General features: G+C 36.1%; 1 protein-coding gene across 3 annotated transcripts in view; it reads left to right on the forward strand.

The window, feature by feature from the left end:
- Positions 1–15,046, forward strand: part of FGD6 (FYVE, RhoGEF and PH domain containing 6) — a 99,821-nt gene that overhangs the window by 41,696 nt on the left and 43,079 nt on the right. For all 3 annotated transcript variants that reach the window (XR_006727501.2, XM_010962734.3, XM_010962735.3), the window contains exons 4-6: positions 4,211–4,278; positions 4,363–4,393; positions 14,041–14,192. Coding sequence is in view for 2 of the 3 variants with exons in the window: in XM_010962734.3 (XP_010961036.3) it covers positions 4,211–4,278; positions 4,363–4,393; positions 14,041–14,192 (251 nt within the window). In the remaining variant the exon portion in view is untranslated. The remainder of the gene's footprint in view (positions 1–4,210; positions 4,279–4,362; positions 4,394–14,040; positions 14,193–15,046) is intronic.

The following is a 15,046-nucleotide window of genomic DNA, read 5'->3' on the forward strand; positions in this document are numbered from 1 at the left end:
GTCATCTATCTCATTGTCCTTTTAAAAAATAGAGTTTGCGAGCTAAGGTCAGTAGTAAAGCTAATTAGACTTGACTGTTAGGCATTATGAATTAATAATTGAATTGCTCTTTAAAGATTATTTTTATAAGTAGTTGGTTACATAGCCTACTTTGGATATTGTTTGTGTAACAATATTTATATTGGGATGGAGGGCTAGGATTTCTTTACATTACATGTTAATTCTTCTGTAGTAAAATATAAAGGCATGGAAGGGACAGATACACACTGTGAGGTTAGTGTTTACTCCTGGAGAAGGAGAACAACTTTAGTGTTATATATAACAATTTTTTTCATAAAAAGACTTTAACCAAATATTGCAGAATGTTTGGATTTGTTTAATCTTGAGAGGAGGGGAAGGGAAGAGAGAGGAGATATATGTGGGTATGTATTTAGCAGCGAATGTTAGGTTATGCCATGATTAGCAGCAGATAATGAAGAGAGATACAGGGTATAATAGAAGAATTTCTGGGTTAGATATTGGGAAATCTTGGTTCTCTTGCCAACTCTGCTAATAATCAACTTTGAATCTTGGCAAATCCCTGTTTTAAGTGAGTCATCTTTGGGATTTGCTCTTCCAGTTCTCACTTTATCTATTCCTTGTGTTTGATCTTCACTTCCATAACTTCAACCTCCATTTACGATCCAGTGGTTTTCAGTGTAGTAAAAAAAAAAACAAAAAACTTGAAGTTCTTTCTTATATTTCATATATTTATATTAAAATGTAATTTTCAGAAGCATTTCATTCATTGTTAAACTGCACGTATTTTTATACCTTGGTTCTGACACTGAAATTCTGGAAGCAGGTAAAAAATTTTTCCCAAATAAAGAACTAAGGCAAGATAGGGGTAGGGAATTAAGAGGTATAAACTTCTATGTATAAAATAAATAAACTACAAGGATACATTGTACAGCACAGGGAATATAGTCAATATTTTACAGTTACTTTAAATGGAGTATAGTCTATAAAAATTTTGAATCACTGTATTGTACACCTGAAGCTAATATATTATAAATCAACTATACTCAATTAAAAAACAATTAGGTTAATAAAAATGATAAAGGCTTAGGGTTGGTTTCATGAGCCAGCAACCTGTACAGTCACACAGGGCCCTCACTTGGTTTTAACGCTCTGCTATCACAGTCTCCATATTCTTAATAATTTTTCACAAGGCACCTACATTTTCACTTTGCATGACCTCACACACAGGTTATGTAGCCAGTCCTGTAAAACTGAAGTATATAAAAGTAAGAATCCCTCATTCTTATGCCTCCTAGTCCTGATCCCTGTGAGTGACCACCACTAACAATTTAGTTTATCCACCTAGAGGCTTTTTAAAATGCGTGTGTAAGTGCACACACATTGTGCTTCAGTCTTCTTTAAAAACTGCTCAGCAGAAATCTATGCAAAGTCAGTGTGTACTACATTTTCTTGGAAAACCCCATAATGATCTAGAATGCCACAAACTTAAAACTTTTTTTTAAAGGGGCTAAAAAACTTAGCCGAAAGATGTTGGTACAGAACTGCAGTTTAGATTTTGATTGTTGTTGTTTTTTAAAGCATGTTTTACTTAAAGGTTTAGGGAAATAGCATAAGTTTCAGAGTTTTAAGATACCTATGTCTGATGAGATTTCACTTTCTGAAATCTACTAAAATAAACCTTAAAGCCATCATAGGCAAGTCAGGAATGAAAATAAAGTTTATTCATCAGTTAGGCTCAATTGAACAAGGGATTCACTAGTGGTATATAGGATTGTTTGGGGCTTTATTTAGTTAAAAAGTGGTCAGAATTCTTGGTGAAGGGGAAAGGTAAAGGATTCTTCGAGGTAGCTACAGAAAATGGGTAAGGAGGAGAATGAGCTTGTAATTATTCAGACAGTTCCTATGTGTGAAACCTTTTGATAGGGACCTTAGGTAAACTATTTTGTTTAATCCTCCTGGCAACCCTGGTGGTATTATCTTCATTTTACATCTAATGAAGTTGTGGCTCAAAGGTCTCAAGAAGCCTTCCTAAGGTTGTGAATAATATATGGCAGAGCAGGAGCCCAAACTTCTATCCTTGCAACTTCAAGTTCATCTACTGTCCATAGCATTACTCTTTCTAGAGGTTTATTCCTCACACAGTACTTACTGACTGCCTACAGTGTCCTAGGGTAGATGCCAAGGAGGTCAGATGTGCAGGATGTGCAAGAGACTTTCTGGGGGAATTGCCTGGGAGGGGAAGGAGGGGAAGAGGGAACAGGATGGTAGGAAAAGCCTTTGACTTCCTTGCAGGTGTGACCCTGTCCCGTGGAGAGAGGGGAGGAAGAACTTGGTGGGAGCAGCCTCTGACCAGGCCAGTTCTGAGAAAGTCTTGGCCAGGCTGCTAGGGGGTCTGCGTCAGGCAGGGGGTCCTGGGTTGTACCCCTTCCTGGTCAGCATTGCTGGGGGCTGCCTGAGGGACTCATGGCCTGATGTCCTTGCTGTGCTGTGGTCACTCTCCTGTGCAGTAGCTAGAGGTCAGCTTGGCTCCCTACGGCAGGTTCTCTTGAAGGGCCATCTGAGCAGGGCACCCCATGGCAACCACAGGCAGCACTGTTCAGACCTGGTTGAGGTGGGATGAAAACTGACAATGAGAGTAAGCAGATGAATTAAAAAAAAACACTAAGATAGCCCTTTGACTATGTGATACTCAGGAAAGCAGATGTGTTAGGATGATCCATGATTTTAATTTAGAATAGAAGACTACTTGACACTTATCTGTCTGTCTGTCTATCTATCTATCTGGCTATTTTTTTAGAAATTCAAACATTGGGTAAAACTTTGAGATAATCTGAGAGTTCACTTCCTAACTTTTTTTTTTCAATTTCAGGTGTACAACATAGTAATTCAAAAATTTTTAGATTATACTCATTTAAAGTTATAAAATATTGGCTATATTCTCTGTGCTATACAATATAGCCTTGTAGCTTATTTATTTTATACATAGTAGTTTATACCTGTTAATCCCCTTCCCCTATTTTGCCCTTCCCCCTTCACATTATTATCTTTTTTCTTAATAATAAATAGTAGTCACTATCATTACTGTTTTTCCTGTGACATTTTATTAGTGACTGACTACTAGACTGTCCTGGTCATTTGTTATCCTTATTGTGACATTACCTTATCTCACTGCACTCTGGGGAGCGCAAAATACTTGGGTCCTGGCACTGCCAGTGTCGGCGTGAATGTACAGGGACCTCTCTTTCTAAAACCAGATCTGGCATTTCTTCAACAGAAACAACAGAGCATTTTTAATGGCAGTAGTCATAATTTTCACCTTACATGTAATAACTAAAATTTTATAACTGCTTGTTCCTTGTTTACTCTCTTGCCCTTCACTCTGGAACTGTAGTGTTCAGATCTTTCACCAGAATAGAAATGGAGAGAAGCTCCTTTCCTGTAATGCCCTGGAGTCAAAGCCAGCTCTGTCAGTATTTAAATGAAAACAGCTACAATAGTAATCTTACCTATGTATTGAGGCTCATTCCTAATCACCTCTTTTTTTTTTCCAAAAGTGTACGTTTTGTCCCTGCCTAGAGCATTTAATTTTCACACAAAGCAATACATATTAAAAGAATTTTTTTTCAGCTCTTTAGAGTAAAACTGCCTTGACTGTACGAGCATATTTCTAAAAGGGACTGTAAGTAAATTGAGAGTGCCTGTGGCTATAATCTTGGCATATGTATGGTGTAGACTGTGAAGAGCCCTTTTCAGATGGCATTTAAGTTGTTTGACTCAGAGTGGCTTTCCTGAGGGTGAAGTTCTTTTATACTTACCTATTGAATATTCACTAATCTTAAATTACTCGCGTGCACCCCAAGAACTCATGCTCATGTGATATCTGTAGAGTGTCACTTCAGTTGTGAACCATTGACAGTGTGCTCCACCAGGGCTCTGGGGTACTGCAGGGCAGTCCATCAGTCCAGCGCTGATGATGAGGATTACCCATTGCTCTCAGCAACCCCTGTATCATGGTTTAATAATCTCATCACTTCTCCAGGTTTGCCATTTGAGACATCGTATAGTAGGAAATGTATTCTAATCAAAACCTATTAAGTATCAGAGTTTGAATGTGTATCTGACTAGCTCCAGGCTGATCTTCATTATCCTTTTATGAGTTCATGTTTTCTTAATGCACTCTTATCCACAGGATGAAGATACTGGAATGAAAAGTAAAGTCCATCATATTGCCAAGGAGATCATGAGCTCAGAGAAAGTGTAGGTATCTAGTTTAGAATTCAGAAGGCTATTCGCTTCCCCATTGGCTCATTAAAAAATGTCTTTCATTGCTGTTTTTTACAGGTTTGTGGATGTGTTAAAGCTTCTGCATATTGTAAGTATCTGCTAAAATTTTCTTCAAGTCTAAAACCATCCTCTTTTATATCTTTCACTATTCCCCAGTATTTTTACCATAATTAACTTAAATTTACTTCTATTAACATGTATATACATGTATGTGCTTTCTAATACATGGTTATATTTTTTAATTCACACACATATGTGAATAGAGTTTTCTAAAATGTATGTCTCTCATGTATGTGTAGTATACCCAGATGATTTCTGAAAATAGGGCCTTTATGTCTGTATCTCCAAAATCTTTAAACTTTCTATCTTTATAATAAAGAGTTTTTAAAAGGATGATATTTCTTCTTGGGCATTTGCAGAAGATGTGTGCTACAGTAGAATTTTGTACCAGCAGTTTATAAAGAATGTCATGATCAGTGTTCAAAATTGTTCTTCTGTCTGAATAAGCTCCTAGAAAGATACTTAAAATAGAGATTTTAACACCTAACTTTTTAAAGTTCTATTTTCAATTTTGATAATTGTCAACTTGAACGAACATGTTGGGAAACAATTATGATATGTGGCTGACTGCATACTCATTTTTCTCATCCACTCCTTTGTACCTGCAAGTTTTCACAAGTTTCATTACTCATTGGCAGTTCAAGTGCTTTTAGTGTTGCTTTATTTTAATTATATTTTGGCAAGATATTAAGACTCAACAAAAGGAGAAGTTAAAGTAGAGGAAACAATGAAAAAAGAAATGGAAGTGAATTGAACTGCCATCTAAGAAGTCTACTTAGATGGTAATTATTAACATCATCTTTAAATTGAATTGCTGAGAAACGGTAGGTTTACAAAATGCATACCCATGTCTCTGCACAGAGTATCATTATTTTAGTTTTCTTTTTAAAAGATATTTATAAACATGAAAAGTGTGTTATACTTAAAGGTGTTTCACATTCACAGAATGATCCCCCTGTGCTTTAAACTTGGTCCAGTGGACACATGGAAGCCTAATTCCTGTGTGAAAAATCTCTAGCTTTGGAAACATTAAAAAAAAATTCTTAAGATTGCTAATTTTGTTTTGAGAAATTATTCTCCCATGAATAGTTTCTGACATAACTCTTTTTTTAAACATTTTTTTATTGATTTATAATCATTTTACAATGTTGTGTCAAATTCCAGTGTTCAGCATAATTTTTCAGTCATTCATGGACATATACACACTCATTGTGTCACATTTTTTTCTCTGTGAGTTATCATAACATTTTGTGTATATTTCCCTGTGCTATACAGTATAATCTTGTTTATCTATTTTACAATTTTGAAATCCCAGTCTATCCCTTCCCACCCTCCGACCCCTGGCAACCACAAGTCTGTATTCTTTGTCTATGAGTCTATTTCTGTCCTGTATTTACGCTTTGTTTTTGTTTGTTTGTTTGTTTGTTACATAACTCTTGACTATATTGGTAAGTTCCCTTTATAGATTCATTTAAAAAAAATATAGCAGTATTTGGTCACTCAAATAGAATTGGTGACAAGCATACTGTCACTTCAAGTAAGTTACAATGAACTTAATAAATAAATGACTTTTCAAATAAACTCCATGAACTTTCGCAGCTATGCCCCAAGCTTCTCTATTGTATAAGCAATTGTAAGGGGAAAAGAAAATGCTAAACTGATGTTTTCTGGAAAACTCAGAACACATCTGTAGGACAAGCAGCTTATACCTATTTGATAGGTGTTCTGATTGACATGTTTAAATAGAAATAGGACGTTTCCAAGGAAATTTAAGCATCTGCATGTGAACTAGTAAACTCATACGGCAAAAAATGCTGTGTTTAACTTTACTGTACTATTTGATCAAATCATGTATGGAACATATGTTAAGGATGCTTATAGTCTAGTGTAGTGCTTCTCACACTATTGTGGTGGGCAACTGGATTTTTAAATTGCCCATCCATGGTAGACCAAAATTTTGTAAAACACAATAAAAATTCTTGACTATGTCAAATTGATAGAAAAGTTTCCAAACCCTTATTCTCACTTTTTATTTTTAATTTGGGTGGGTGGAGTGAGAAATAATTAGAATTTATATTTATTTTTGAAGGAGGTACTGGGGATTGAACCCAGGACCTCATGAATGCTAAGCATGTACTCTACCACTTGAGCTATACCTTCCCCCCATTATCACTTTTTTGAGTAATATCTTCACATGCCAATAACAGTTTGTAGGCCACACTTGGGGAAGCATTGTCTTAGTAGATTCTACCTCTTACCATGTGTGCAAATTTTAGAAGATAGTTTGACTTGTTGGGTCTAGCTTTCTTCATTTGTAAAATGGAGATAAAAATACCCATCTCTCAGGTTGTAAGGAATCAGTGGAAGAAAGTACATGGAAGAACCTGGTAGTGTACAATATATGGTAGGATCTCAAATTGCCTTTATTTTCTTCTCCTCCTCCTCTCCCTCACCCCTCCTCCTCCCCTTCTTCTTCATCTTCTTCCCTCCCTTTCAAATGCCTTTTTCCCCCTGTACTAAAGTTCCATGTTAATGAAGGAAGTTCTGATTCGAATAGGTAGAGACGCAATTAAAAGCTTTACCAGTGTGTTTGATTTTTTAAAAATATGTGTCCTGGTTCTTACCTCCATATTTTTGGAACAAAGCATAAGCGCTGTAAGAATAGACAATTAGCTCAAGGTATTTCCCTTATCTTCTCAGTCATGATAGATGACCTTAGTCTTTTCCCCACTGATGTGGAACAAGGTGAATCATCTAAAACCCACCTTGATCTGTACATTTTCAAAACCTCCTAAGCCTTTAATGTAGGAGTGAGAGTAGATCATTTGCCAACCTCATGTTGACATCCTGTCTGGTATGTGCAAATGTAATTCAGCAGAGGTCAACATTAGTGGGTGTCTTCACAACAGGGCGTTAAACAGGTCGTGAGCCATTACTAGGAGTGGTTTGTCACCAGGATAATGTCGGTGAAACCAAAAGCATCTCTTGTTTCAATTCAACACTCGTACTGTGCTATTAAAGCTCATATTTACTCTTCTACCAAAAGTACCCCACAAAGGTAGCACATGGATAGTTTTAATCCTGAGGACTGCTGCTGTCTGATTTCATCTAAATGAATGAACTTCTGTTATATGATAGAATATGACTGCTTTAAAATATCTAACAGGCTTGTTAGATAATTCAGTGAGTATTTTGGAAATCAACAAGGTATCCAAGTGGCTTGGGAGGAGCTATTGTTTGAGTTATACATGATTTCCCATTAATAGTTTTCCATATTAGAGACTCTAAAATAGCATTAAAAGAGCTTTCTGTGACACAGAAATGTTCAATATCTACACTGTCCAATACGGTGGCTGTACTTTAAAATTTGTAAGGTGTCACTGTAGCTTGCTGATACTTTATGTATCACTTTACTATGTCACTGTAGCTCACTATCATTTCTTTGTTTTGAATTTACTAAACTAGGTGATATAGCTCATAAAAATGTTTTAAAGTCCAAACTAATGAATTTTATCACTTAAGCTGTTATTACATTGGGAGGAATTAGACATGGGTGGAGATTATGCAATTTAAAATATACTTAGTAGGGAGGTATAGCTCAGTGGTAGAGTGCCTCCTTAACATACATGAAGTCCTCGGTTCAGTCCCCAGTACCTCCATTAAAAATAATAATAATAAAAATTTTACAATTTTAAATATACTTAAGTTTCTAAGAACCGGTGTACTTGGCTGAGGGATTTGATTCATCTGTCTGATGTTTGTAGGGAGTAGCAAGACTCTGCAGTTAATGTTTAATGTGGTACTTACTCTTCAGTATCTACAATGAGCACTTGGACTTTGACCTGGATTTGAAAAAGGGTCCAATATGCACATTGTCTCTAAGTCAGTACCCTATTGAGTCCAAAGAGAAAAGAGATTCTTAAAAGGCAGTCTTTCTGTTTTCAAAATGGTAGTGCCGTCCATGTATATAGCTGCCAAAGCTGGAGAACTAGGACTTACTCTTCATTTCTCCTTTTCACCTCTCCAGCCAAACTACCAGCAAACCTGCTGATTCTGTTTCCTCTTTACTGCCACCAGCCTAGTCCAGAATATCATCTCTTCCTCAGCTGTAGGCTAAGTGGAGGTCCTTCAAGACAAAGAGCTGTTATTTAGAATGTATTTATAGCAGGTAAAACCTATACTATTTAGTTTTGATGTTATCAAGTGTTTAATCAAATCAATCAAAATAGAGTTTGTTCCTGAAAAATACCCTAGTAGGTTTATTTTTCCATTAGAAAGTAAGCTCCATGAAAGCAAGGGTTTTTTTCTGTTTTGTTTATTGTTAATCCCACTAAATTAATATCTGTTAAATGAATGATAGGAAACTGATGAATAATACCTGGTTTGGTAAAACTCTAGTTATTTATATTTGTTTTCCCTCTTTGTGCAGAAGTTGTCCAATCCAGAGATTGCTATATTGCATATAAATGCCATTTTCAAGATAAAAACATCTTACACATCTAATATAATTAAGTATAAATGATAAAATGTTGGTTTCTGTTATCTTTTTTGCTTTCTGTTGGGAGACTGGTTTAATAGACATTTCTATAAATTTATTTTATAAATGTCCAAATAGCATGATTAAAAAAAAATCTTGAAAGGGAATGATCAGAGACTTTGAGGTCTTTTGAACAAAGATGGGCTATTAAGTAGTATAATATTAGTAATGAAGCATCTTTGTTTTACCAATTTCTTTAGATTGGAGTATGCGTTAACCTGAAAATTTGAGAGTCTCAAAATTCATTGAGTTAGAGGCAAAGCTACTTGGACGTTCAGATGTCTATTAGTAAATAAAATGTATCTTTTATTTTTAATGCATTATAAAGAGAATAAAAGGCTTCTTCATAGAAGCCTTCAGTTTATACCATCTTTTTAAAATAGTACAACGTTCCCACATACCCCGCATCCAGTTTCCTCTGTTGCTACTGTCTTACATTAGTGTGATACATTTGTTGTGATTAAGGAATCAATACTGATACATTATCATTAAGTTCATACTTCATTTAGATTTCCTTAGTTTTTTTTTTTTAATTGAAGTGTATAGTTTCTATCATCTTAAAATCACTTCATCTTTGTTTTTCTGAATACCTATGTATTTTCAGCCTTGTGAACTATTTAATTGTCACTTGTTCTTTAGTTGTAAAGAGTCCTCCTTTATTTTCTATTGACCTGGCTACCAAACTTTCACTTTTTTTTTCTTTGCTATTTTTGAGGGGGGAGGTTTATTTATTTTGGAGGAGGTACTGGGGATTGAACACAGGACCTCATGTGTGCTAAGCATGTGCTCTACCACTTGAGCTATTCCCACACCACTCCGAACTTTCACTCTTGAGCAGCTTCCTTCATATGAAGCCTATCCTTCACTGAATGAAGTTCATTGTTAGGAGTGCCTTTGTCTTTCTGCTGAGGTGTTTTCCTCACCTTGGTTTGGTATTTCCTTCTCTTTATATATGTCTGTTTGAGAGCTCTCTTTCCAGACTTCCTAGGACTTGTGGATCTTAAAAGGTGGCCATGTGATCATTTAAATTAACCAAATCTCCTTTGATTAAATAAATGGCCTTCTACTGAGTGCTTTCTCTGTGCCTTGCAGTATGCTATGTTACATAAATTATCTATTTTAATCCTCATAACGATCCTATCAAATAGATGTCATTTCTATTTTTTAAGTGAAGAAAGTAAGTCAACTGCCAAATATAACCCAATACTAAATGGCAAAGCCAGACTTTGAACTCGGTTTCTCTGAGCCCTTGCACTAAGTGATTGTTCTGAAATTGATTTAAAATTTGTTGCTTGAAATCTCTACCATGCTGTATAGGGTATAATGTATCTTTGGGCATATTCGCTTGCTTTCAGAATTCTTTCAATTGGGGCAGGAAACTACAGAAATTCTAGTATTTCATCTTCTAAAGATGATCAGTTAGGTTATATTGTGATGACTACCAGTTAATGTTATTAAAGGGATTAGAGATTTGAGACAAAAGATCTGTTTCAGTCCTGTTTATGTAGTTTCTCATTGATGACTGTGCATGGATCACCAGGTCTGAAAGTAGAGGGAAGAATAACTCCATTAGTCAAATATTTTCATTTTAGAACAAAGTCAAATTATTATGTGGAGCCCATCCTCCCCTTTCTTTTACTTCATAGTATCACACTGCTTTCTGCATATTTATCAGAGCTCTTTGACCTCAGCAGCTGCTTTGCTTTTGCTTAATATGAAGTGATTCTTAATGCCCTTCATACAGGCTGGGAGCCCTGCAGAGCTCTCTGTCTGTCCATATGTCTGTTTGGTCATTGTAATTCACTGTGTCATCATAGTGGTTAAGTAATGCCCTAAGGTCAGGAAGCCCAGTCAGAACAGCTGGTAGTTAAGTCACTTAACTTCTCTTTGGCACCAGAGATATAAAGCCTGACCTGACGAATAAGGCCATCTGTTTTGTGCTTTGTTGCTTTAGATGTTCATACTTGATTTTATTTGCATTAATTTTTGCTTAGTCTTGCCCAAGTGATCAGAGCTGGTGAGGCTATGTTAATACCTCAAAGGCACTGAGTGGTTTTTTTTTTTTTTTTTAGTTGATCTGGTTCTTATTTGTAGGTTCTCTTGGAATTTTTAAGAATAATATTATGACCTACTTTATAATCCAGTAACCCATTTCTGTTTCTAAAAAGGCCGAATAGAACAAGCATTTGATTATTGTGATCAGAAGCTAGAGTGTAGGTGGTTCGGTTTTGCCTACAGAATCGTTGGTTGCTTTATGTTAGAAGAATAGACTGAAGTATATGTGGTTGATATCAAAAAACTCTCTTGCTCACCTAGTATTTTTATACTCTAGCTCCTCTCACCCATTTTATTTTAAATACCCAGCTTTTTCAGTGTGAAAAAGCATACTCTGGATCTAACTGAAAGTACCAGTCCTGTGGTCCTACATCCTCACTGATTTAGTCAAGGAGGTGTTGGTGAATTTAGATTCTTCTGCCCAAAAATAGTTTTGCCTCTGGCTCTTAAGTGTCATCACACTTTCCCAAGTTATGCTGGCTGTTAGCATTTAGGAAAATAACCAGATGTGTTGTAATCGACCCTTTTATTTAAAAACAAAAACAAAAACAAAACGATGTTTCCTCCTTCCAGTGGCACCAGTTCTGGAAATGGTCGAGGTTCAGGAAGAGCTGAGACGTTAGAGATTCTGTACATAGTTCCCTTGTGGATTAATTACATCTGGCTCTGGGGCCATTACACATTGCTTTTCAGGGGGTGGTTGCCTGTGAGGTGAGGGAATGAGACAGGGGCCAGGGCTGCCCTGTGCAGTTAAGGAGGCCGTGAGTTGTGGGTAAGGCCCTTGGTCTGAGTTGCATTGGCCTGGAGGAAGGGGTGCTCTTTTCTATTTTCAAAAGCTACCATGAAGCCTATTGATGGCTCCAGTAGTGATTGCTTAGAATATGTAACTTTCTAGGCTTTAGGAATAATATTTAATAGCCAGGTATAAACTCTAAATTCCTATAGTCTTAAACATTCCTCTTTTGCTCTTACAATTATTAAATTTCTCTTTTATTCTGACATGCTACTTATAATTTTGAAAAAGGCATCATGGGCCATTCATTCATCCAGAGCTGCCTACACCATCCAGTAGTACTGGGAAGAAATGAAGAGTCTTGCCTGGTATGTGACAGGGCACTTCAATTAGAGGTGGCCATCACACTGGTCAGCACAGTGTGGATTTGGCTGGTCTCTATTGAATGTGTCTTAAATAAACAAGTTTCCTTTTTGGCAATGGTAGCAGACATATGGAATGCAGAGTCTGGCAAAAGCTGTGTCAGACAGGGTCCTTAAGCTACTTAGCAGCTAATGTCTACTGTCACTGTCCTGGCTGAGGAAATGCCTTCCAACTGGAAAACAAAAGTCATCCTGCTGCCAAGGGACAAACATGTTCATTATTTATTCTACCCAAAGAAAGGGCATGCTAATTATTTTGCTGGACAAAGAACTCTTGCATCTAAATTATTTAATCATTAAACTGGTATAATTTTAAAAATGCTATAGATGATGTTTAACTGCTGTGCTTCGAATACATTTACAATTGAGAATGTTATTTGTGGTATGTAAATATATTCTGTGTAGTTCTGCTTGATGAAAAATCTAATGATTTTCGAGTGTTAAGTTAGCACTATAAATGTGAGTACTGATAGAAACAAGCTGTTGGGAGCTGGAATTTGGCCCAAGTCCATTTGGTTTCCGGAGCTGTGTTGTGTGGTTTTCTGGATTGGAGTTTATACAAGCAATAAATTCTTATTTTATATTACGGTAATTAGTTGTAAAAGTTGTTCTTTAGTTGCTGGTGTAAGTAGTTGGTTCCTTTGGGCTGATGTGACTGTTTGGTGCTGATAAAGTTAGTTCCGGGTCCTAAGGCCTAAGGGCAGGATGTATTAGCCCTTGTTGAGTGCAAGAAGAGTTGATTTGTCTAAAATACACCTTAGAAAAGGAATCTTTTTGTGTACTTTTAAATTATGTATTAGGTTGTTGTCCTTCACAGAAAGCATAAGAAATACTAATGGTTAATGTATGTGTTTAGGGGGCAGGTGTTGAATGGATCAAGGGAGAAATCAGGATCTTTTTTTATTTACTTGATCTGACCAGTAAACTCCTGAATGGAAAGCAGTTTGACAGAGAGGAGAAAGAAGGGAAAGCCTACTAAAGAGTCTGTTTTACCCAATCTTTGCTTTAAGGATTTAATTAAACCTCCTGCTTCTAAGAAGGAACAATCTTTGTTTTTGAATCCTCAGGCCTGTGGAATAGATTCCACTATTATTTTACTTATCCCCCAAGGGTAGACCTCAAGATACAATGAAATCCAGACAAATACCATCTCCAGTCCCACCCTTTCCAAATCCTCGGGAGTGATAGGGTGGGGTGGGGTGGACCTGTCTTAAAACATGGTATAAACAGTCTTTTTTTTTTTTTTGGTATAAACAGTCTTATAGAGAAAAGTCAGTGATAAGGAATATGTGATGGGAAAAGTTTTTTTTTTTTTTTTGTAAAAATTATAAATTCTGGTGAATTTATGGGAAGGCTAGATAGAGGGAGGGGAGAGTTTAAGGTCCAGAGTTAAAACATTATGTTGATCCTGTGTGCCAAATACATTGCAAGAGGCTTTATGTGCAGTATCTAATTAAAGTCTCATAACCCACTTAACAGATGAGGAAAATCTAGCTGAAGGAAACACAGTAAATTAGGAGCAAGAGCTTGGATCCAGTATTCTCAGATTATCAAGAATGTACCATGCTGCACATGACAAAGAGACACTTCCAAAATAAAATTAGTTAAGATCTGCTGGGAACTTTTAAAATAAATGAGTTTTGTTCATATAGCAGTATTGGAATAATTATAAGGGCTACTTAGATTTGCAATGCAATTTCCAGATAACCCCTTAGTATAATTGCTAAGTTTGGAGATCAAACCAAACTATTTAAGAGAAATATCACACAATCTGTTTTAAATTTAATTTCCTATCAAAGTAATAAGTAAGTTGGGTAGGAGGAAGTGGGTATTGGGAGTTTATATTGTTTTGGGGAAAAGAGTGACCGGGGAAAAATCTTTTTATCAAGTTATGTGTGTATGTCTATTTCTCCTCTGGCCTGTAATAGGATTTCCGGGACGCAGTAGCACATGCTTCCAGGCAACTTGGGAAACCAGTGATTGAGGACCGGATCCTAAATCAAATCCTGTACTACTTGCCTCAGCTGTATGAGCTCAATCGGGATCTCCTGAAGGAACTGGAGGAAAGAATGTTAAACTGGTAAAAATGAACTAACCAGCTTTCCTAGAGTTTCCAATTTTAGATGAAGCTATGAGGGTCCTGCATGTGACAGAGAAGTGTTCCTTACATTGAGTTTTTCATTATGTTGAATTTTCTTAGCAGTTACCTGTAGATTGAATTTCACATGGCCAAAATTCACTGGTGCACTGAGCTCAACACTATGAATTTTTAAATTCTTTGATAATGTTGCTTCAAAAGCAAGAAGGGCCTGTATTCAACCAATTTAACTTTCTTTGTGGCCTTTGGTAATCAAGATGTTTGAGGTTAGGAGAGAAGTTTAGTTGATATTTTCACATTGGGAACATTTTCAAATGTCTCCTCTGTCTTTCTGGGGCTTCAAGTCATGAAACTCTTTGTGTTCTGGAAAGGAGGCCATTCACTGAGTTAATAGGAAGATTTGTTTGATTTAGGAAATTTCCATATACATGATATCTTTATAAATGCTATAGATTTCAGAAAAGGAGAAGAATTAACTACTTCCATTGGGCTTCAGACAGTAACAGAAACTTTGGTGACATCTTTGGAAATGTGTAGAAAGTTTGGTTGTAGGAGACTGAATTTATTGTTGAAGTCTATGGGGAACTCAAAATTATTAGAATAACAAAACGATATCACCTACTTTTATGATAAATATTTACCTCTAAGGTTTCCTCATGTGCAATCTGGGAAAATACCTCTGCCTGTTTTAGAAATATCTTGCTTCTACATGTTAGGAAAATATGCTAAATAGTGATTAATTCTTAGCTGCAGCCTAAGTATAAAATAACACAGAGTTTAAGGACTGAGGAATGACTAAAAGCTAATTTTAAAGTCATGATAGAAATAAAATGTAA

This window comes from Camelus bactrianus, chromosome 12 (assembly GCF_048773025.1).
Source record: "Camelus bactrianus isolate YW-2024 breed Bactrian camel chromosome 12, ASM4877302v1, whole genome shotgun sequence".
NCBI classification, from domain to species: domain Eukaryota; kingdom Metazoa; phylum Chordata; class Mammalia; order Artiodactyla; family Camelidae; genus Camelus; species Camelus bactrianus.